Source organism: Sinohyriopsis cumingii, chromosome 2 (genome assembly GCF_028554795.1).
Source record: "Sinohyriopsis cumingii isolate HCF-2022 chromosome 2, ASM2855479v2, whole genome shotgun sequence".
Taxonomy (NCBI): domain Eukaryota; kingdom Metazoa; phylum Mollusca; class Bivalvia; order Unionida; family Unionidae; genus Sinohyriopsis; species Sinohyriopsis cumingii.
This window is the reverse complement of record NC_142962.1, coordinates 131,614,945-131,639,611: the sequence shown is the minus strand read 5'-3', so window position 1 is coordinate 131,639,611 and position 24,667 is coordinate 131,614,945. Positions and strand designations below refer to the sequence as shown.

Sequence of the window (24,667 nt, the reverse complement as noted above, 5' to 3'; positions counted from 1 at the left end):
AAATACAAACTACTTTGAGAACCCATACTGACTGACTTCCAACATGGTTAATCTTTAGGGTGATTTTTTTTAGCCTGAAAATGATGAATACAATGTATGTGCTGGATGGACCCCTACCCCAAAAAAACCCAGCATGCTGATCAACCCCCTATTAACACATTAACCCCTAGCGACGACTTAACGTGGCAGGAGGTAGTAGCCTACTGCTGAGCTCTGTAGTGTCATGGTCATGCATGATACACTAAAGTGTATGGGGGTATTATGGTACTATAGAAAGGTAGAGAGATGTAGCTCTACAATAATACCAAATACTCTGGATTATCTAGTTGCACTACAAAATACCGATTAAAAAACCTCATTTTTTGGACCCAACTTTTTTAAACCCAAAATTCGCCCATGGTTGGAATCCGATTTTGTGTCTGGATTTTAGACTTTTTGGTCTCAGATCTAAGGCAAACCGGTATGAACTGCAAACAGACAGATGAGCCTTTGCAAAAGGTAGGACAAGATGGGCATTTGGAATAAAGAGTGGTCTCCATACAAAATATTGGCTCCGTTTAGAAAAACAAAAACAAAAAAACAAAAAAAAAAAAACAAATCAAACTTTTACCCTTCTGCTCATGCGTGAGTTAAATAGCAAATGAAAAACGATGTTTCTAACACAACTAGGCAGTATGTTATTGAAAGATGACCGGGGATTTGGTGTTTGCGAGTCTATTCAGAAATAGCTTCTCAAAATGTGTTTCCTACTCGATTTTCAGGCAAAAATGACAAAAAGCTCCAGGGGTTAATGTGTTAAGAAGTATTTCAAAATTAAATGTCGAAATCAAGAATACCAAGCATACAAACTATTTTTTAAGGATTTCTTATATCAAATGAATCTGTATGCTGCTCAGAAAATAAATGGGGCAAACTTTATTGACAGCCATTAGAGAAAATGGAAGTCTGTCATGCCTGACAAATTTAAACCTTTTTTTGAATTGGTTATGGCTGTGAGTTTGGTACATAAATCGTTTTCAGAATATATAATATGAACCCCCATACTTCAGCAAACAGAAACAAGTTGGTATATATTTTTTAATCCTGCATCCTGTTCCAGTGACTTAAGCCATTCACAGTCTTTCCATTAATCTACTTTATTTTACTAAGTAACTGGGTATGACTGTGCTTGGCATTAAAGTAATAAAAAAATCCCAGATGCCATCAAAACACTAATTTTTTTCTTTCCTTGTTCTCAATATGCATCATAAAATCTTTATACTTCAGTTATTTCCTTCATCTTTGAAGATCCAATCTACATCAAGATGACTGCTCATGTGTTGAACTTCCCAGCAGTAGAGAAATTAATTACTGTTCGCTAGACTTAACATCAACAAATGTTCTCCTTTCCAATGCAAAATAAATGCAACAGTATATTAAAAGGTGAATTCTTTTTGGAAGGATGGATAGGAATAATGGGCCATACGAATATTCACATTAAAAAAATTCCCCATTCAAAATTAGTTATGGTCCAAATAAAACAGTAAAATTTATACAACTCGGCAAGTTTTCTGAGGTTTTTAAAACTGCAATTTTAACAAACTGTTGGCTTTACCACACCAAGGAAAATGTGAGCAAAGTGCCTTTCCCAAGGGCACTGCAGCAGATGACCCTAACTGGCCTGGGTAGGCCATTCAAATGACATAATATTCACTAAAAACTTGAAATGAAGGCTTGTGCAGTGGTTCCAATCTTAACCAGTAGCCACTCGCATGGCCAGAATCAATTGGCACTGATAAATTCCTGTTCAAAAGTACCCTTCTAATGCTGCCAGTATATTAGTGCAAAACTGGTTAAATCCCCCACACCACCTCTAGTAAATGTTGTTGTTGTAGGGTTTAACGCCATTTTTCAGCACAGACAGGCTATACATGGCAGCCAGTATTAATGGTGGAGGAAGAACCTGGGAAAACCCTGGAAAGAACCACTGACCCAAGAGAAGCTACTGGTAAGCTTTCTCACATACCCACACTGGCCGAATCCGAGGCTCAAACCCGCGCAGACAGGTGAGATGGCAGTGATCCATAACGGGAAGCACTTTAGACCACTTGGCCACTCGGGGCCCCTCGAGTAGACACAGAAAGTTAACAAACAGAAATCTCAAATATTACCTGGTTTCTAACAATAGATAAAGTAACCACTTTAATACATACAGAGAGGCAAGCAAATCGAATATCCTTACTGATGTGTGTTTCATGGTGTCTTTTTTTAATTGCCTGCCATAAAATTTATGATCTTGAGATAGATGATTTCTCATGACAAGTCACAATACTAAATAATAAATCTTCTTGTTTTTAAATATGGTTTATTAAAACAGATGGTTTTCATAACAGTGGTCAAGTTCTACTGTGCTACTGATCAAGATAACAAAAGCTAAGAAGCATGGTGTTGTTCAGCTCAAGGTGGTGCTCTACAGTTTCATATTTTGCATAGGGTTAGGATTTTAAAGAAAAAGAATTTCCCCGGCTTTCCTCACTGGTTATACTGGCTATTTAAAAAAGTCCTTGTATATCTTAGGTATAATTCAAAGAACCTTTAATTCCCTTTATTTTGGTGCATGATTGATGGGTGTACTATGGGTTATAGATTATACAGCTTGGCCTTACTTCAGATGTGCACCTTTCAAAAAAGTGCTAGCTCTACTTGGTTGTTTTCACTTCCTGAACTTCAGAGGTAAATTGTATAAAAAAAAGAGCATATAACTTTTTTTTTTACATTTTATATATTTGGTAATTCATTCATTGCACTTTCATAAGCTGGTATTGTCTAGTCTGGCAAAATTCATTTTCCCTATTTTAACCCTTTACCTCATAGAGCATAGTTACAAAGTGCAGCGCACTATAAACAGAACACCTGTTACCTAGTCGACTCCATCCATACGCATAAGGTTGCCTGTGAACTGTTAAGCAATGTAGTGTATGTTACATTTAACAGCAATTTTAACCATTTTACATTTCTGATACACATCTATTATGTGTGGAAAAATTTAAGAGTAGTCTGATTGTTATAGCTGTGTAATTATTTATCACAGAAGAATTTTTTATATGCTTTAAAATCTTGAGAGAACTCGTTCACCGTCTTGTCAGTGAGGCCACAGCTGCCATTTCTCATTCTCGAAATTTACAAGTTTTTTGTCCGCGTCTAGATCACTAAGTCATCTGAATTTGATAATTTATAAAAACTAATTGCTGCCTACATCAGTATCAGAGCCTTTACCTAGGTTACTGAATCTTTCATAGTTGTGATTCTAATCGTGAAAACTTTGTACGTACTGAATGAAATCCACGACTGCTATTTTGGAAAGTGGAGATTATGACCCAGTTACTTTAAATAGCAGTGTGCTTAAATCATGTTCAAATTTCCAAAAGTACAATATCCAAAGAAATATCATCCACATTACATAAATGTAGCATAGAGGTATGCCAACATTCTCTCCATTGTGCATGTTTTAAATGCCAACTACTTCACCTTACATACGTCACTCTCTCAAAAGTACATATTAACTGGTGAGCGGCCCCCAAGTCAATGTGACATCTTGTCATCAGAAAGTAAAAATGGTACATAGCCATTGTGGCTTCTCTTCAATACAGTACAAACTGTAATGAAAAGGGAACCAGACTAATACTAATGTATCACACAAGCTTACTTCCTTCGTAAATACTAAGCATTTGTGTAACAACTACAAATTGTCAATACAGTAATAAGATCTTGCCAAAAATGCATGCCATCTTTAGACATTCTCAGTTGAAAAGGGAATGAGAAAGCATTTCAACTAAATAAATAGAGAAGGCAAGTCCTTTGATCACTAGACGCAAGAAAGCTTCAAATAATATTAGTTATACACTAGACAGCAAAGGTAAAAACTGGACAATAATTACAGCCAAATGTCTTGATTTTAATGACAAGATGGTTTTGCACACTGATAAATGTTTCTTCACAATTATAAGTAACACGGATACAAATTTTATCACATTGACTTCAGGACACCTTTTATAATTACATAATTATTAAAAGTATGTGTGATCCCTCTCTATAGGGGGTTTCACGGTTAGTATCTCCCCTTGAAAACACCAGAGGGCATCTCGGTGCAACTCACTTCTGGATAGTTCAGTCAATTAAGATATCAGATGTAGATCAAGAAAATGTGACAGACTGCTCACATTATGCAAGCAGAATCGAATATAGAATATAGAAAATATGTTTATTTTTTTTACAGCTTCAATCATAGCAGTTAATGGAGTTTGAACAACAAGAAACAAATTTTAACTTCTTACGGTTCTTTTATTATTGATTTAGACTGTTGTTTTTCTATTAATGTCCATTATATTTTTCAAAATGCACAAATGTCAACCACGTTTACACAGACAGGTGCAAATACGAGTCTCCTTGATGATTATTTTACTTCCTTGAACGGTTGGAAATTTTAGAGGATACAATTTGGAGAAATATTGACATTTGTGGCCCTCACCTATCAGCCTGTCTGTCTGTATGTATGTATATCTCCTTTCATCTGGTGCATGGGTATGTATATCCTCGAATGAATGTGTGTTTGCATACGTATATTACATAAACATACTTCTGGTTAAAAATGAGTATAAAATTATGCTAAGACAGAAAGAGTCATAGATAAAGACAACAAATATGAATATTTGTGAGTATCCATTTATTATTGACTTGTAGAGCATGTTCTTACAAGCAGTTTCTTTTTTAAATCATACTGTTGCAATTTTACATTTGGTCACATGGATCAATATTGATTTAAAGGCAAACCAAAGTAATAGGACGGAATTTGTGAAAAAATTGGATCTATAAAACTTACATATTTGATGCAAGGAAAGTTAAACAGAATTAAACTAATTTTAAGAAGGCTGTTCCAGATGAATTTGCTGGTGGCAATCAGACATGTTGTCTAAAGACCCCAGCAAATTTGTGAGTTATTACGTGTCAGCATGAGCAAAGAAAATTCATGCTGAAAGTTATTGCATGTACCATTCGATACTTGATGTTTCAAAAGTCAAAAAGGAAATGAAACAAAATTAAAAAATGTCGTTGGGCATGTTATTTAATTTCAATAATCTCAATATTGTACGACATTTACACCCAAATATGAATAAATATTCCGTCTGCATTAATTACTCATTTATCGTTATGATAGCTAATGTAATTATTGCTTTGTTAAGTTCCTCTGAATACATTAAAATAATGTGTTCCATTTAAAAAAAAAAAAAAATTCTGGTTTAAAATATTCAGCATTACAAATCAGCTGATGTATCAAATTCGTGTTATAATTTTCTTATTGAACTTGTGTTATAACTTTCTTCACTCGTGTTATAAACGAACTATTAGCCTTGCAAAAGTAACTGAGAAAGAAGGATGTATCAACATATGAAAAATGCAAATTGTTGAGATTGTTTTTGTTAAGTTATATAGCCAAAAATGTGCAATACATGTTTAAAATCGGAGAGCAAAGTGAAATGTTCCTACAGATGTATCTGAAATTATGGATAATGAATCTATATTATCAGGTATGGACTGTGTATTTAATTTAATTATTTGATATCATTTAAGTATGGAAAGTAACTATTATTTAATTATCTGATATAATGTAAGTATGGACACTGAATCTAATTATCTGATTTAATGTCTATAATTATTCTCCTAGTATGAACAAAAGATGTTTGACATATAACTGATTCATTGATTTAACCATTATGATCTGTAGTACAGCTAAGACTCTCCTTTGTTGACTATATGTTTTGCAAACCAAGTGTAGAACGGTGAACTATCCGGAACTAGAAATTTTTTGTGTGCATGCGCATTGGAGCTAAGGGAGGTAATTTTAGGCGCTATGATCAGTAACTCCATTGCAACCGTGAAACCCCCTATAGGCTACATTCCTGCCAGAGAAGGAGTGGATTGTAAGAGGATCACAGTAGTGTCCACTTTTCTTCTAAATTACTGTCTGCCTTCTAAAAGAAAACACTGATCATTTGGATATATCAAGGACATTTACAAACTTTTTTTCTTCATTTCATTAACATGAAACCTCGAAAAGATAAAATTTTGGCCTCAACTTTACTTTACAGACCTGTTTTACTATAAGGAAAAGTCTACACGGAGTTTCTGGTATTCAAGGTGTGTAGTATGCTTGAGATGAGCTAAATAGTGCATTTTTCTGTGATGATGCTGTTGTAGGGTTTAACGCCATTTTCCAGCACAAGATAGGCTATACATGGTGGCCAGTATAACTGGTGGAGGAGGAACCCTGGAAAACCCAGGGAATAACCACCAACCCACGAGAAGCTACTGGCAGGCTTTCCCACGTACCCATGCTAGCCAAGCATTGGACTCGAACCCACGCAGAGGTGAGATGGCAGTGATCTGGAACGGTGAGCGCTTTAGACCACTCGGGGCCCCTTTTCTGTGATGATGTTGACCAAAAGGTAATGTTTGAGTAATAAGCATGACATGCATCTATTAAATTAGCAATCACTTTCTACTCACAAAGTAAAAACTTTTATATGCTATGTTACATGACACTAACCAGTGTTCAATAATCTCTATGAAGTTTCATAATGGCATTTGGTTACCATATTTGTAATCATTCTTCTAAGAATGGTTTCATAATATTTTTAGACTTTGTTGCTGTCAATGGCAATGCAACACAAGTAGGTCACTTAACTCTTTCAGCCCGGATCCAGTCTGTACACGTGATCCAGTTTCTGCATTCAATGGCCAATCCCGCCTATATTTGTGGTTTCTTACTGCATTCAATGGCCGATCATGTCTGCAGTCGTGGTGAATGTGCGTTAGATAAAAACGTTGCCGATTGTTACATATGTCGTTTTTTTTTTTTTAAGAATCAGACCAATATTAAACCAATCAGAAATGATTTTACTTTCCTTTGTGCAAATTTGAATTGTTCAGAAGCCAAGGATTACTAATTGAGCAGTTTCACTACATGTGTTCTGTTCATGAAAAGTCGTAAATGATGGTGGATGTAAGAGTGATTTTTAATGATGATGAGAGCAAAAATGAAGAGTTTCTCTGGTTTGATCTTGAAAATATTGAGCAAGCAGAGGAAAGATATGTTCGGCAGTTGGATATTTTGTGAGATTTAGATTCGGACACTTAGTTTCTCTAAGTTTTCCTGGTTTATTTCAATGAATTTAAGGGCTGATGATGTGGTATTTCTAAAAATGTTGCACATAATTTTGTAAATAGTGTATAAATAAGTTGTGAGAGGCTTGGACAAATAGGAAGAAAAAAATACATCACTGTGGAGACAAATTCATTTGGAATACTTATTGAAAATTTTGTGGATTTTTATTGGATATAAGAGAAATTAAGGTAAGAGTGAATGCAAGTTTACAAAATTTTCCAAACAGGCAAAAACTCTCTGGGGCACAAGCAACAGTGATACTGATAACAGTGCTGGGGCTGAAGGAATTAATGCCAAGGCAATCAGCTGTATGCAAAAATGACATTAAAACATCAAAGTTCTGATGATAACATGTATATATATATATGGCTTGATATTTTGGCAGTTCAAGTGTTACTAATTATAGAATAATAAAGCAAAATACAATCACCTTGGCAAAAACATGTTCTAAAGTTTTTCACTGTTTGACTAGGCCTGCTTGATGTACGTGTATGTTCAGATTCTTGCATATGTATGTCGATATTTTTCTGGGTTTTGTTCTGTCCTTTAGAATTAACACTCAATAAGCCTGACATAAAGAGAGGGTAGAGAGTTATGATAATCAGCACAAGTATTAGAAAACATTACTTCAAATATGTACTTTGCCTCAGATTCCTTACACTGATACCCTTCATGAACGGCCCCCTGACCAGCAGCCACCCAGTCTACAGCCAGAATCTCTCAGCACTGACGAATCTGTGTTCAAAAGTACCCCTCAAGAAAGGCCACTGCTCTAACATGGCCAGCATATTAGTGGAAAATGTAAAATTTACCCCTCACAATCAGCCACATTTTATTTTAATGTCTCTAGAACCACATGGCTATATAAGATGGGGGGCCACCATTCATAAGCTTAGCAGACCAGTCTATATTTTTAAAGAAAATGGCATCAGATGTTTAGCGAACTGTTTTACAGTGCGAGTTTTGAATGTTATATGATGGAAAGTATTAGAACTGATGAATCTTTTCAAACTTCAAAACGTGTCAGATCAGAAATTAGAATGAATCAACTCAGCTTTACCAACTCTGAAAGGCCAACATGAAAATAATGCAATAAAGCACTTTGAGCACATAATCATGCTCACTGTAGAATTCCAGTTCACAATTGTTCAGCTAAAGTTACATACAAACACTAAAGTGAAGGCTGAACATAAATCATTTTTCAGCATATTTCAAATTACGTTGGTTTTACAGTTATACTTGTGGGTTTTTAAAAATGACATTAGTCTTTTAAATGACTGGATCTGATCAATATACTTTGCCATGCCTTGAATGATTAAGAAATAAAATAATCAAACTCACCAGATCTTTAGTTGATGATGTTACTTTGATTTCTGCTTCATCTCTGCAATGACAACATGCAGTTGTTCCATGCACAACACCATGCATAGTGTAAAGTTAATGTACTGGGTAAAATCCAACGAACTTTTGCAGCCCTTGAAGATTTTTTTAAACAACAATCAGCAGCACACCAAATGTAATGTTGACCAAATTTGGAACAATACTTTATTTCATGTCCCTCGCACCTCAAACACCAATATGTTTTGTTATTTTAAAAAATAAATAGTATTAATAAATGCCTGCTACAATTTGTAATCAGGAGTAAAGAGGAGTCCATGAATTGTCAAAAATTCAGTTTAAAAAGAATTAAAATCAAAATCCTGCAAACAAGTATTCATGCTGAGCTCATCTGGCTGTCCACCTTCTTCAGAATGTTAATACTAAACTTCATGCTACAACGCATCCACATCATTCAGTCTTCATATATTAACAGTTTCACTCATCACGGTTGGATGATTCTACTACTACAAATGAAGAGGTTTGTCTATACTGAACTACCTTATTGAAGCCAGATATCTATGAAGGAGAAAAGGCAGAATGAAGGCAAAGGGTAATTACAACTTGGGGCATCAAAGAACTAGCCCAATACCCTTGACTGCCACCTTCGGCCAGAGATGCTTGTACTTCATTTAGTTCATCTTTCTAAAGCCATAAATTGATCTGCATACTTAATGCATGACAGGTTTGGACAGAAGACTAACAATGCATATAATCGTAATCTCGTAATCTCTCTCTCTATATATATATATATGTAAGCAGCAAAAAGTAAATTCCCTCCCAACCCGTATTTAAATGGGTGAAATTTTCATGACCTATGTCAGAAGTTCACCCTTTACATTTTAAATTAAGATTGAAATTTATGAATTCATCCATCAAAAGAATAATTACAAGTTATTGTATGAGTACTGTTAGGTATCTTGGAAAGGCAAGTTTTTCTGGCATATAACCACTAAGCTTGTGAAGTAGCTATTATCCCAAACCAACTAATCCACTCCAGATATCAGACAGCACCCAACTAATAACATATCAATCAGATACTCGTTTACCACGTTTTAATTAGCATCAATTCCCAAAAGAATTTTTTTATGTTTTTTGGGGGTGGGGGTGGGTGGGGTTAAAAATATTCAATAAATTTGCTCTTTATATTCTTTAAACTATTTAATAATTTCATTAAAGATGGACTATGTATTGGGCAAGTCAGATGATATAAAGCAGAGATAGAGATGAAGCTACTATGCCGCGACACATCCTTGTTGACACGAAGTACAATTTGACACTATACTTGGAAATTTCTGTTCAGTTACAGCCTGTCTAATTTAAGGTACAAAACTAAGTATCCAATAATTGATATTACTTTCTGACCAAATTACTACACTTTGATGGCATACCAAAATGTATAAATACTTGATGTTTCATTATCACATCATTTTTCTGAATGTTATCATTTGGGTGTGTTTATCTAGGAGTTTTCTTCCAAATTAAACTTCCTGAATTGTATGCATATGGAGTACAAAAACTGAAATACTATTAGCATGCATGACATTAACACAAAATCTGATTAGGAAATCATGGGTGGAGTTGCAATAAATCTGCATGCTGAATACAAGATTAATCGATAGTGATGCATGAAGGGGCACATAAATGGCCTCTTTATAATGTTAAATGTTTATTTAGTAGAAGGATGAAAAAGAATATATAAAGAGACACACAGAAGGGTAACAAAAATCTCCATAACCTACAAACGAAAACGAGAGGCACAACACTGTATTGAAGGAAACAATTTTACCAATCTGATTGGGGGATGGGGATGACTCAATTTACTCTATTCATATGCTGTTGGTGTTAGGTTCTTGAAAATTCTTTCTGCACAAACAATATGCCAAATGTAGGATTAAGTCTGTAATTTAGTAAATGAGGGCACTTGCCCCTACAGTGTTTAAAAAATGTGGACTAACAAAGAGATAAGTGGGTCCTCCCAACATGATATACACACAAAAAAATTCAAGATTCAAACAGAACCATAAAGTATAATAAGTGAATTAAATGCACATCATAGTATAACATTAAATACATATAATGTAATCCATATATTAGAGTACTGTATTTAAAACCGAGATTAATAATAATAATAATAATAATAATAACAATAATAATAATGATGACATTATTTAAAGAGGGTAACACAATTAGCTAAGAACTAATCTACCTTGAGGCCCTCATACAAAGGAATTTATTTATTTTAGCTGCATCTCTGAAGCCACTGGATATATTGTGTTTGGAAGAAGGATATAGAGTGGGCATTTCATATATGATTAAAGTCTTACAAGTGTATTGGTGAAAACCTCATGTTGATATAGCCATCCATCTAGAGAGTAAATATAACATTTTCAACATATGACTTTGCATTAGAAATACGTGGTGTTATCGGTATATCAGTTTACTGTGGTAATTTGTTCTGGTGGTTCGTACCACGGTACTTTTTCACTACTGGTACAGCAGTAGTTTCTGCCATAAGAAATGGACAGAAACACCAGAAGAATTTTGTTACAAATTTAAAGATATTAACTACATGCCTAATGATTCATGACAAAATAGTTTTAAAATTGTCTAAAATAGTCTAAAATGGTTTTATCTGTCACAAATTAATGGTGAATATTAATAATATAATTATATTTATGATCCTTTAACCATGTTTGACACGTGTCATGTATGCCAATGAGGTGGTCAAATGGAATGTTGCAAAACACATTGGCCAAATCCAACTTTTAAATTAATAAAAAATTAAACAATTAAAAGTTAAAATATACATGTCATGCTTTAGTTACTAGTGAATGCGAAAGAGTGAAATAAATGTATTCCATTGTAAGACTGCAAATTATCCATTGATTTTCAGAAGGTCATTTGTTTTCTTTTCTTAACTTGGTGTAATTTCTCAAGTCCATTAAATATTTTTTCATTGGTTTAGTGTTTTGTTTGCTTAGCCCTCTCTGATAAACATTTTGCCTGGGTGTCAGCACCCCAAAGTTTCCCTGCTGATAATATCAATAGTGTGGCTAGAAAATCATGGGTTTCACTATTAACACTTTCTACTTTTATCTACTGGCTCTCTAATGTCAGCAGGATGTCTTTCACAGAAGCAGCTATAATGGAAATTCAATCATCCCACTTCAGTTAAAACCTTTAGAGTACAAATTGTACAACAATTAACATACATGCAGCAAATTCATCTTATGCATGTTACTGGCCATTTAATTTCTCTTGTGCTATTGACAATAAACTGCACAAAAAGGTGTCAGGCCCCTGCCCCATAACACTAAATTGATGGTCCTTAATATAACTGACCTTCCCCATTGCTTTTATGAAATCAAAGTGGGATTCCCATACATAATTACACCATCCACCATTACCTTAGACAAGCTCTACTCTATCAGTTGTCCAAGTAAACAACCTTGGCAGTCAAGTTTTTTTGTATTGTGTAAACATTTATACGTGTCAGAGAGAGTTTAAAATGGTAAAAAGGTGTAGTTATGGTTTGTGCAACAGCATTCTAGCGATGAAGGCTTCATATTTTACACTTGTTTGTCTAAGGTAGCAGCAGCAAGGGTCATCTCCCATATGGGAATCCAGCTACATGTGCTATGCAGAGAGATCAATTATGGTATACCATGGTGCATATTTTTGTGGCATGTTCAAAAATATTGCAGTGAAACATTTTCATGGTAGCTAGCTTTACTTTGCATTCAGGCGTAGTAATATATTGGGTGTCAGTTCAGCACTATTTAAAGTGTTCTGGTGATATCCCCAGGTCAATATTACTTTCTTTTCAAGAACAGTTACGAAAGCAAGATCTTTTTTAGGATGGCTTCCATTGTGGCCATGTTGGATGTCAGACTGGCACCATTTTTATTTATCTGACACTAACAGGACTTCATAAGAAGTCTTTACCTGAAAACCCCATGATATTAAGACTATCCAGTCAGGTGTAGCAATAACAAGATTTGCATGATAGCATTTGTGGTGGCTATATCAGACTCTCAGAACTGTATAAATCCCTTTACTTATTTATTAAGTACATGTACTCAGGTTTCATGTACAATGATACCCGAGGGTGTTTTATGTATATTGTACAATATTTCAAAACAGTGAGTTCAGTTCATCCTATGCCGCAAGTGCGTTCGATGTGAAAAACCAAATACTTATTGCATAACAGGGTCTGGTGACAATATGAATTTAAGAATGAGGTAACAAAATTATCAATTCATATCTTAAAATCAGTCTGTCAAATCATTTTAGTTATGTTCAGATATAATTTGAGAGGACTCATTGAAATGTATTCATGGTAATTACTGTGATCATTGACATTTTGGACTAAAACACTACTATGGGATTTTTGTAAATTCAAAGACATTCTGGTTTATATTATTGAGATATGTCAAGACTACTGGGTACATCAGCTGATTTAAGACTGGTACATCAACACGTCCAAGATTATTGGAATTCATTTGAAACATTTTATACTTTTGGACTTGAGATAGAACATTTAGGACTACATGGGATTTAATTCACAATACTGTTAGTTCCTCTTAAACTTTTGCTTTGTAACAGAGAAATAAATTTATTTGTTAATTTTAATAAATCTGTTGGTCTCTCTTCTTTTCGTTATTTACCATAAGACCACATAGTCACAACATGATTCAAACACAAGCTCTTCTGTAACATTAGGAACACCATGGCCAATTACGATATAAGCAGACTATTATTCTGGATAACCAGTCGAGTTGCTCTGCATGTCGATTCAAATGGTGTTGAAATCATTTGTGCACAAAATGAATTTGGTAATTTTAGCTAAATCACGAGAGGCTCGCATGAAAATTCATAGAGCTAGTCTTGGAAATCACTTGTGAAAATGAGCTGTACAAACTGTAAAAGCATTATCATGCATCCTATTTCCAAATTCAAAGCAAATTCATTAACCATTCTATCATTTTCATTTTCGAATACTGTATAGTTGTATTTGGTTTTTAAGCCTCTGGTGGTGTGTAGTCATCCAAAAACTAAAACATTTTCACATAGGGAATTGGAAGTAGCATGAATCATCAGTTGTGACATTGGAGAACTGTCTTTTTTTTATTATTTACAAGCATCTAGTGAATGCCGATCAAATGCAAGTTATTTATCTTCTTGTACCACCCAGATTCACGAATGGTCATCAGAAACAATTAACCATTATTTTTCAATTGGGTTTTAACATTTCTTTTATTATCATACAAATTATAAAATATGATTAAATTTATTTTGATATTCCTAAAATATCAAATTGGTCGTCGACTATCTAGTAATTTTTTGTCTGGTCAACCTTGAAATTGGCTGGCATTGAAACAGTGGGTGAGCAGCAACCTTGCATGCTGTACAGACACCATTTTCATTCAGGAACCACTAGACAGCTTCAAAGTCTTAGTGAAAATCCCATGCTGACCTGATCATCCTTGAGGAGAGTAGCAATAGTAACATTTTCAAGATGACCACTGTGGTAGCCATACTGAATGTCCATACAGCACTCTTTTTATTTTAGAACCAACTAGACCATTGCATGAATACACATGTAAAGTTTCAGGTAATCTTCAGAGTAGTTTAGAATGGGCAGTGATTGCAAATATGTGCTAATAGGTGGACAGATTGACAGATGAGCAGCAGATCATCATATAAGCTCTTCTGGTTTATGACCAGTAGAGCTAAAACTCATTGCAAAGCTTCAATGATGGCCCTGATCATGAGTGAGGGTGTTGCCACATAGATTATGCAGAGACATTATAATGATTCATTCTGTATCTGATACAGGCTAGATTTTAACATCATGGGGTCCACTAGCCTGTAAAACATTTAATACAATAATCACTCAACCAAAAAATCTTTTCACTTTCTGTTAAATAAGACTCCAAGTATCACAGAGAATAGATTTATAAACTGTAATAGCCAGAGTAGACATTATCAAGCATCCCATGCAAGTCAAGGTTTCTAACCCCAGGTAATATGACAAGTGCTAGTGCTGGCAAGCATGCAGCCAAGAGATGTCAGCTGGCCTGGACATATAACTACTGGACCTTTTATCTTCTTCCCTATTGACAAACACCGAACTTGTCATCCAGTGTATAAAGCCAAAGAGCCTTAATCCAAAGCCCTCAAATAATGCAGGGTTATAATGAACCATTAGCAGCATGTGGTAAATTTTTGTTAACTATATTTTAATTTGGCAATAAAATTCTTTACCAAGTGGCAAATGTTTTTACATTTACAAGGTTAAGTTTCTTTTACCTCTATCCATTATATAATCAAACTAGTTTTGTGCAAATTGTCTACCATTACCTTTTGGAGGAAATAATGAAATGTGCACCCACTCAATTAGTCCTATCTTATGGGCAGTTTGAGAACTATAGCTCTACATCATTATAATGCACTTCATTAAAACAGGATTTCTGACATGTACCACTATGGACCCTAAGACTAAAGTGATACTTGCCACATCTGCCATTCCTAGCAAGACCTTCAAAGTAAGGCAGTCTAAATTTTTCTGTAGGACCAATTATCAGTAAGATGCATGGAATTTTTTTCATGTACTACTATTGTCTATATGGAAACAGGTCTTTAAAAAGCTTGTAAGTGTGATCTGAGATGAATGTGGCCAAATTTGCCTTTTCTTTTTACCAGTTTTTAAGTGGTGATGGCAATCATCTCTCTGCCACAAAACATACTCAACATATTCTGACTGCTCAGGTGGCCTAGTGGTTACCGCGTCTACATCACTAAGTCATCTGAATTTGATAATTTATAAAAACTAAATGCTGCCTAGATCAATATCAGAGCCTTTACCTAAGTTATTGATTCTTTCATAGTTGTGATTCTAATAGTGAAAATTTCGTAAGTAATTAATGAAATCCGCGACCGCCATTTTGAAGAGTGGAGATTACGAACCAGTTACTTTAAATAGCAGATATTGACCAGAGCATAAACAGTTACCACGTGATCTGACGTAATTGTCATTTGCAGAAATGAATGTAGTATTTAACAGGGGTTTTTCCCCGAAGGTGGTGCAACGAAAACCAGCTGAAAATGGCTGATGTTTACAGCAGACGTCAAAAGGCACTTCCATGCATGTGGTAGAGACGTCAAAAGGTACTTCCATGCAAATGGAGTAGAGGTGTCCAAAGGCGCTTGCATGAGGTAAAGGGTTAATACATTTTTCCAAAAATTTGCTGGCAAAAAGTAATTATACACCCATGAAGATCTTGAACCTAATCTCTAGATAACAAAAGGGTACAAAAAATGTAAGATGGTAATTTATTCTGAAGTTAACATTTATAGAAATTTTTTACAGGCAAGCCTTTTTGCAAGAATAATATAGATCGGAGTGATCCAATTACAAGCTCATGGGTCTAATATGGCCCGTGTGTCATTTTTGTGTCACATGCATTAATAGGCAGTTCTATAATTATAGTATAATTACTATAATATATATGTGTGGCCCACAAACTTTACAAATTTTGGTCAATGTGCCCCATGGTGTTGGACCACCCTGATTTAGGGAACAGGTGTTCTATTTATAACACAAAGTACTTAGCTTTGGCACACATGTATCAAAAGCCTACATAGAAACAGACAATATGTAGTAAAGCGTTTAATGTTTTAACATCTTAACAGTATTTTTGTACAGTGTAATTTGTGTTATTTTTTTATGTATAAAACTCTGTAAGCATCAATCTGAACATGCAGATATTCTTCATGAAAAAGATGGGCAGTTCCAAGATATTATTGTAAATGTTGAACTTGTTCCCTGACCATCTAGATATCTGGCTGTGTTGTTTGTTCTATTGATCACTTATAACCAACTACACAGACCCAGATTTACATGCACATTATGTAATGGCAGATCTGGGTCTGTGCAGTTTGCAGTCAGACTTGTATTTCAAGTGAGTATATACCATTATACTAACAGGACAGGATCCAATCTCGTAATACATCAGGCACATCTGGAATCTGGGTGTATACAACACTCCCTCGATAACTCGCGCACAACAGGGTCCACAAACATGGACCGCACTATAAGCAAGGCATGAGTTACTGAGGGCCCTCCAATTTAAAAAAAAAAAATCGTTTTTGAAATCGAGAAAATGGGGTGGGCGAGGGTGGTGGATGAGGCGTTACTGAATCCTCACTTTTTCTAATGAAGTTGTTCGTTACTCTGTTTAAATAACATTTATTTTCAAAATGTCCAACATATGAAAGATTGTTCCAGCTGGTTTCAACAACCATCACGCGTACGTGAAAACAAAATCTGTATTATGTCACTGCTTTTTGTTTTCTTGTTGAGTCTCGTTCCCGTAGTGGTGTTTAATATTATCCTATCATATCAGGAGTCCACAGAGCAGGGAACTAGACTAACTGTTGATACACCACCAAACAAGATTCCTACATTTAAAAACACGTAACATTTATTTTGTGAGACAAATGTCTACGGTGAAACTCAATTTATGTATTGCTCAATTACTACAATATTGATGTTGTGAATAGGGATCAATCTTCGAGGTATTTTCTGGTTTTAAAAATGGGATCCATGCTTGACCCCATGAGTTATCGAGGGAGTGGTGTATTTGTCTACATATGACAGTGCAAACATCACAGAACCTAATGAGATAATGCAAATCTGGATCTATCTTGTTCTCAAGGTATGACTTGGTGCAAACAGCATGTTTCGATAAAGCACATGGCAGATACAATTCTAGGTTATATATAGCTTTTTTTGCCGGTTTTATGAAGGTAAGTATTGTGTATAACATTTTTGAAGTATGAAATTTTAAGGAATAAGAATTAAGTCACATGTAGAAAAAGCTCTGTAATTAGGGGTGATACAATATGCCTATGCCACATATCAATATGTACTACATTACACAACCTATGATATGAGTGTGTGTGTGATTTGCATTTTTAACCTAGCTTTAAAACAATTTCAGTCATATCGCTATGTTGTCTGCAGTGTGGCAGTTTATGGTGATGTCTAGCACTGGGGAATCATGCCACAGACATGTAGCATGATGTCCCACCCAGTCACATCATCCAGATACCAGGCCGACCAGTCCTAACACTAACCTCTTAATGCCGAGCGCCAAGCGAGGCAGCTAAAGTACCATTTTTGTAAGTCTCTGGTATGACTCGACTGGGGATGAAACCCACGACCTCCTGCATCCAAGGCAAACACTCTAACCACGAGGCCACCGGAACAGTCACCAGACCGAGTTATAATCATTCTAATGCTAATAATGCTTTTAGAAAGAGTCCAATTTCTTGTTAACTTGCAAAACGTTCAGCTAAACAGCTCTAATTACACCCAAGTTTTCTCATTCTGAACATGCAAAATAGCATGATTTATAATGACTAAATCCACCATAATACAAAAGGAGCTGTGCTTACAGCTGGAGCAATATGACAAGTGGATTAAATGCTGAAAACTAGACTGCTTTGCACAATTCAACACGTCTGAATATTTCTTGTCAGCCATTTTTAGCTGATCTGTCTCAGTAAAATAGGTACTAATAGATTCTTACCAAGAGCTATGTTGGATGGTAATCTGTACAGTCTAGAGATCCTAAAGGTATATTTGTTAAGCAGGCAACTATATTTTTCAAATGTACAAGGACTTTTAAAAACGATCTCTGGTCTCATAACTATTGGGAAAAATGTTTAGATTTTACATGGAACTTGTCTAACAAGAGTTATTTAATAATGACACATCCCCTCACTTTTACTTGTGTAAAGAATCCAATTAAAAGAACTTCATTGGCCAGTTCTCAATTTTCATGCTACTCATCCTAGTATCGAGTGGTGCAGCAGCACTCTCAATTACATAATTGATTTAGCTAGCAAAGAACCTGAACACTGAGAACAATTTGGGTGTGAAGTGTAGGCAGACATATCGACAGATGTGCCCACAGATGCCCAAGTCATTACAATGTTCCATTGGCTCTAAGGTGGGTGGCGGGGGTACCCCCCAAAACCAGGGATTTTACTGGAATTATTTAAAATATTTGGTGGCTGTGAGGCCTGCACCAAACCATGCAACTTGAATAGATTTTTAAAACATCTGCTGCATATTGCTGGATTTCCTTTAGGCTCTGCCCTTATGCCATCTGATCCTTATTTTCCATCTTTGGTGCAAGAAAGATAAGGCACATAAAAAGACACCCCATTAACAGGTTGTTCATATTTCTGAATGAATCCCAAGTTAACCGAACAGAATGCACCCAATGCCAATGCAGTATAAGATGATCAATTTCACTGGTTGATTTTCTTCATGATTTCTTTCAGCTTGGGTAAAATGGATAGAAAATGTCAAAAGATGATAAAATCTTCCCCAAATACACCACTGCATCTATTTCCCTAACTAGCATACAGGGAATAAAACATGCAAACCTGAACATTCAAAAATATAAATTCTCAGTACTTGAGGCCCACAACATGGGAGGCTGAAAATGATCATAAGCAGCAGTCATGAATAATTAGTTGTTTTGCCTTTTTAATTTTTTAAACAGTATTCATCTGGGACAACTGTAGCAAGCACATGCACTTATTTATGTTAGTAACAAAGAAAAACTATTCCGAACACCCATTTTCCTTTAAAACTAGCCAACATGAGGTCATTAACTTGCATGGTTTGAAATCTGCACCCCCCACCCCAGCTAATTCTATGCTGATCATTTTATCGTCTGTATGCTCAGCAACTGATACCATCCATCAATGTAAAGAAGACACTACAGACTAGTTCTGTGTACCACTTAAGTACTTACTAATAATTTAATAGCACCTTTACACTAAAATTTCACTGCTGCATCACATCTGGTCTATTTTTTAAATAAAGATGATGTCTATATTTACATGTGTCTTGCAGTGAAAAATGTTCCATCCAGTTCTAATAAGTGGTTATTGTTTGTTTATTCAAGTCCGGAGTAAAACAATAACCACCATGTAAATTGTTCACTGTGTGATTCACCAGAGCATCCAAGACAGAATTCAATAAAGAAACTTTGCTCAAAAGTGACAATAAAATGATCTGTAAAATACTGAAAGCAATCTTACATGGGAAAAATAGAATGTCTCTTTTTACAATGATATAGGTAATCTGTGAGTTAATGTGCCAACACAACAGAAAATAAAAACAAAAAAAAACCAACAACAAAACAAATTGGCATAATCAGCAGGGGTAGGGGGAGATAGAGCAGGGTGATCAGCAAGGGAAATAAGAGTCCAAACTGTGCAAGATATAATCACATTTTTAATCTGTAGAAGGGAAGTGGGTGCCATCAATAATATATTTTTCACTCTTAGAAGCAAAGGTGCATGTAAAGCAGTTGCTTTGCATCTGCAAGAAATACAATGTGAAGGATTTGGTTGTTAGTCAACTCTGCTCTTGTACTCGGATTGAATCTAGATTGAATTTTCCTTGCACGAGGAAGTTATGCTATTTGTTCTATTTTAAAGATGACATCCTAATGCCTTCCAAATTTAAGTGCAAAAAACTAGTAATGAAGGTGTATCATTACACCCCAAATAAATATCCCTATTTTTTTACATGGTGATGATGGTAATAAGTGGACCCCATTTTTTCTGTTTTTAATAACACTTATTTTGTTTATAAACCTTGGCCATGCCTCGAAAAACTGTTCCCAATTTTTAAAAAATTCCAACCTTGCTTGTATACACATAAATTTCAACCTAATGCAAAATCGACATGAACAACTCTGATGAAAATTTTAATTCACACCTGGAGTAAGAAAACATCTCACTACAACAAAAAACGTCTTACCTGCAAACCTGTTAAAACAAGAGTATTATAAACAGAACATCATCTGCCAGTCACATCTTTAATAATATTGTATGTAGAAAATTGAAATTGTGTGCAGAAACCACTTTTCTTCTTTCAGACAGTGATCTTGATCATTTGGACACCAAAATCTATAGATTCCTTCCTTATCCTAAGTAACAGCCACAACCAAGTTTGGGGCCCCAAGTGGCCAAGTGGTCTAAAGCTCTCTCCATTACAGATCACTGCCATCTCACTGCTGTCTGCATGGGTTCGAGTCTAGGATTCAACCAATGTGGGTATGTGAGAAAGCTTGCCAGTAGCTTCTCGTGGGTCGGTGGTTCTTCCTCCACCATTAATACTGACCATCATGGATAGCCTATCATTGCTAAAAATGGGCATTAAACCCCACAACAACAACAACAAAGTTTGGTCCTGGTCAATAGTGTAGAACCAATGTTATTGTGCAGAAACCAATATCTCTTCTTTCAGTCAGTGACAGTGATCTTTGACTGTTTGACTCCAAAATCAATAGGATTGTTCTCTACTCAAGTAACATTTCAGGAATGTCATGTAAATTTAATCTTATTATCCACAATATAACAGTTTCTTCTTGCAATCAATGATTCTGATCTTTGAACCACAAAAGTGACAGGATTTTTCCTTTCAAGCCATCCAAAGTTTGGTATTTGTAAATTTTCTTAAGGAAACTATTTTTTTCCCTCTTCATAGTGATCTCGACTTTCTGACTCACAAATCAATAGGATTCTTCCTTACAAATGCAAGCCATCTATAATTCAGAAATGCTATCAGGATTTTTCTAAATCCAAAGATGAACCATGCTGGGAATAAATAATTCTGGTGTTCTGGATAGGCATACTATTAAACAGACACTTTAAAACTTCTGATATGCAAAGGTCAAACTATAACATGACGCTTTTCCCAGGGCCCAACATGCCAATCAAATTTAGTTTAGTTTAACAACCATTTATGTCAAACTGAAGAACCCAGCTGTTCTAACAGCTGCCTACCTGAAAAAAGACGTTGTGACAAGCACTATCATATCTCTACCAGCAGCATGACATATGTCATGACAAGCACTTTGTGGATTAACAGTTAAATAAAAATTGTATATACTGCACAGATTGCATTTTTATATGCATAACTTTAAACTAATTTGCTGGAGTTCTAGTGCCTGAAAGTGCAGGAATTCATATGGCACCCTGGCCGCATCTCTGCAAACGTTGGTCTAGGTGACATGTGACTACCAGATGTCATCTTTTGGACCCAAAATCAATAAGTTTCTTCCTACCCAAAGTGCAAGCCATCCACAAAGTTTGGTATTTGAGGATCATAGTGAAGAAGCTATAATGCAGACAGTAATAATCTTCTTTATTCAGTGACTTTGATGTTTTAACCACAAAATCGCTAGGGTTCTCCTTGCCCCAAATGTAAGTTGGAGAACTCAATGTTATTGTGCGTAATTGTTTCTTTTTGCACAGTAATCTTTGAATTCATTATTTTGACCCAGAAATCAGCAGCACTGTTCCTTATCGAAAGTGCAAGCCATTTAGTTTCATAACTTACGTGCACAACTCAAGTTATTTGTGCAGAAATGAACTGACAACAGACAGAAAACAACATACACAATGCTTTACAGTGGGCATATAAAGAAAAAAAAATGCTACAATTAATTTTTATGTTGAGTACATAGGCATTTATACACGCTTCTCCAACATTTCCTCATCAGACCAACCAACCATAACTAGGCTCAGTAAGTCACTCAATATTTTTACCACAAGTTAAGCAATTTCCAGTTAGGTCATGAACTGTCATGTACTGCAATTGATGACTTGGAAAACATGCATTTATTAGTTGAGAAGCGTTATCAGAGACTGTGCAAGGCATAATGTTCAACTAAAAAGTTTGTAAATTGCACACAGACCTAAATTACCTCCAGTATAGCATCAGAAACTGCAGTTTCAAACAACGGGGAGCTCAACAGCATCTTACTAGATGTCTCAACTTGATGTTATCTTTGTGTTTTTTTAATCCCATATAATATGGTCATTTTTTTTTGTAAAATAAATTTTACAAGGGTTTAACAGACCAATTTTCCATTAATACATTAAAAAGACAGCAATCCAGTCTTTTCTTTGCAAAGGGTCCAGGTTATTACAAAATTCCTACCTTAATTTTGTCAAAGGAAAGGATATCCTTATCCTTGGATGTCTTCTCCCTGGAACCTGCCCTAGATGATGGCTTCTCTGGGTTTTTCTCATCTGGCTTTTTCGAGGGAGAGGTAGTATCCTTCTCTCCAATTTTCTCTTTGTCAGCTCCACTTGCTAAAGGCTTTTCCTCCATCTCAGTTTTTGATTTATCCTTCTCTGTGCTATCATTTTCAGCAGGCTTGTCCTTTTTGTCGTCAGGTTTCTCTTTTATATCTCCTTTTACAGTCACCACTGGTCCCTTTTCTTTGTCCATGGCAACACTGCGATGTTTGTCTCCTGAGAAGGTAAAATTTGTTTTGCTGTACATAACATATTTGAACCCTACAATATCAGTACTAGTCTCCATACCATTATCAGTAATTACTCTATCCCCATCTTCTACCCCATTTCAAATCATTCTCCAATTAAATTTTCTATCACCGATATAAATATTATCAACTTTATATAAACTGACTCCAACTTATATCTAAAACTTCTAGGTTTCAATCTTAAACAGTATGAAAGATTAAGTGTTCCCCAATGATACTTCATGATGGCAGGCTTCCTGCCCTATCACAATGTGTATATTTTCAAAGACTATGATACCCCTCAATTCACTTCGCAAAAAGGATGCCTGGCAGTGAACCCGAATCATGACAATTTTACTGAAAATACAAATTCATTACTTAGTCAAAATACTATGCAACTCCATGCTGCTCTCATGTGAAGGGAAACTGCTAAATTTTATATAAAAATATTGATAAGATTAGGGACAAACCTGGAATGCCCATTGGTAGTGGACAGAAATCCTTAAATCATGTAAGAATTATAAATACTGTCAACAACACAATCTGAGAGAATAACATAATTTTACCCTTGCCAGCACAATAGATAATAATAATTGTCCCATTACAAGTATTCAAGACATTTTCAAATGCAAAGTTCTATTTAAAGGTAGCTCCAGTACTATTTTTTTGAAGAAAATAGAAATCATGCAGAGTTAAATATCAATATTTCCTCCCCCTATCTGTGTCAGAAACTCCAACCTTTAAACATGACCATAATCAATGAATGTGCGTACATGTTTAAATCAATGACTTGAACTTTCAGGGCACCCACTACTTGACCATTGGGCAAATTCACCATTGGATTTATGCAACATTCTGCATAGATATACAAGCTAATACAATCAAGTACAATAAAGCTCTAAGGATACAAAATGTGGCCATTTGTTTTCCTAAGAAAAAATAAATCATTCAAGAAAATAAGCATAATCAAGTAAGTACCATCATAAAAGTTATCTTGTAGTATACTGTCTGAAGCAGCATCAAATATTTAAAAATTAAATACGTATTAGGTGGAACTGTAGGACAAAGCAGTCAATATAAGAACACAAAAAAGTACCACATTTACCAGAGACCTGAAAAATGCAACAATAACATGCTTGCTTTCAAATCTACTCCCAAGTTCAATTCCTATTTAGAACATCTGCAAAGCCAAGCAACTTTCAGATCCAAGTTTTGCAGGTTTCCTCCAGGTTCTCCGGTTTTTGGAATCTCTACAACCATCTGAAGTGGCCAACATTTTAGCTCTCAAGTGGATTTTATGTACAATCAACTCAAAATGTATAGTCAAAACTTTTAGACTTTTTCACTACTTTCAAAACTAAGTAACAACCTGAAGTTTGCCTTGTTCTATCTTTGGAGTGGCGATGTGAAGATGATCCTCTAGCATGTCTGTGACTACTACTGCTGCTTAGTCCTCGTGCTGAGTGTCTTCCACCACTATGACCACGACTAGTGCGGCGAATATCACGTGAATCTCTGCGACCCTCTCGCCTCCTGGTATCCCGCTTATCATCCCTTTTCACTTCTTTCTCATCTTTTTTATCAGTCTTATCATCTTTTTTATCATCTTTCTTCTCATCCTTCTTTTCTTCCTTTTTGACTAAAAAACAAAAAAGCTTCAACTTAAAGAGGCACCAAAGACAATGATCAGTCTTGGCAAATACTGAAACTTTTCAACAAA

At 35.3% G+C, this 24,667-nt stretch overlaps 1 protein-coding gene across 3 annotated transcripts in view; it reads right to left on the bottom strand.

The window, feature by feature from the left end:
• Positions 1–24,667, bottom strand: part of LOC149805849 (uncharacterized) — a 77,544-nt gene that overhangs the window by 17,330 nt on the left and 35,547 nt on the right. For all 3 annotated transcript variants that reach the window (XM_089950573.1, XM_089950574.1, XM_089950575.1), the window contains exons 13-14: positions 24,317–24,586; positions 22,620–22,936 (exon numbers count right to left, since the gene is read on the bottom strand). In XM_089950573.1, the coding sequence (XP_089806699.1) occupies positions 22,620–22,936; positions 24,317–24,586 (587 nt within the window). The remainder of the gene's footprint in view (positions 1–22,619; positions 22,937–24,316; positions 24,587–24,667) is intronic.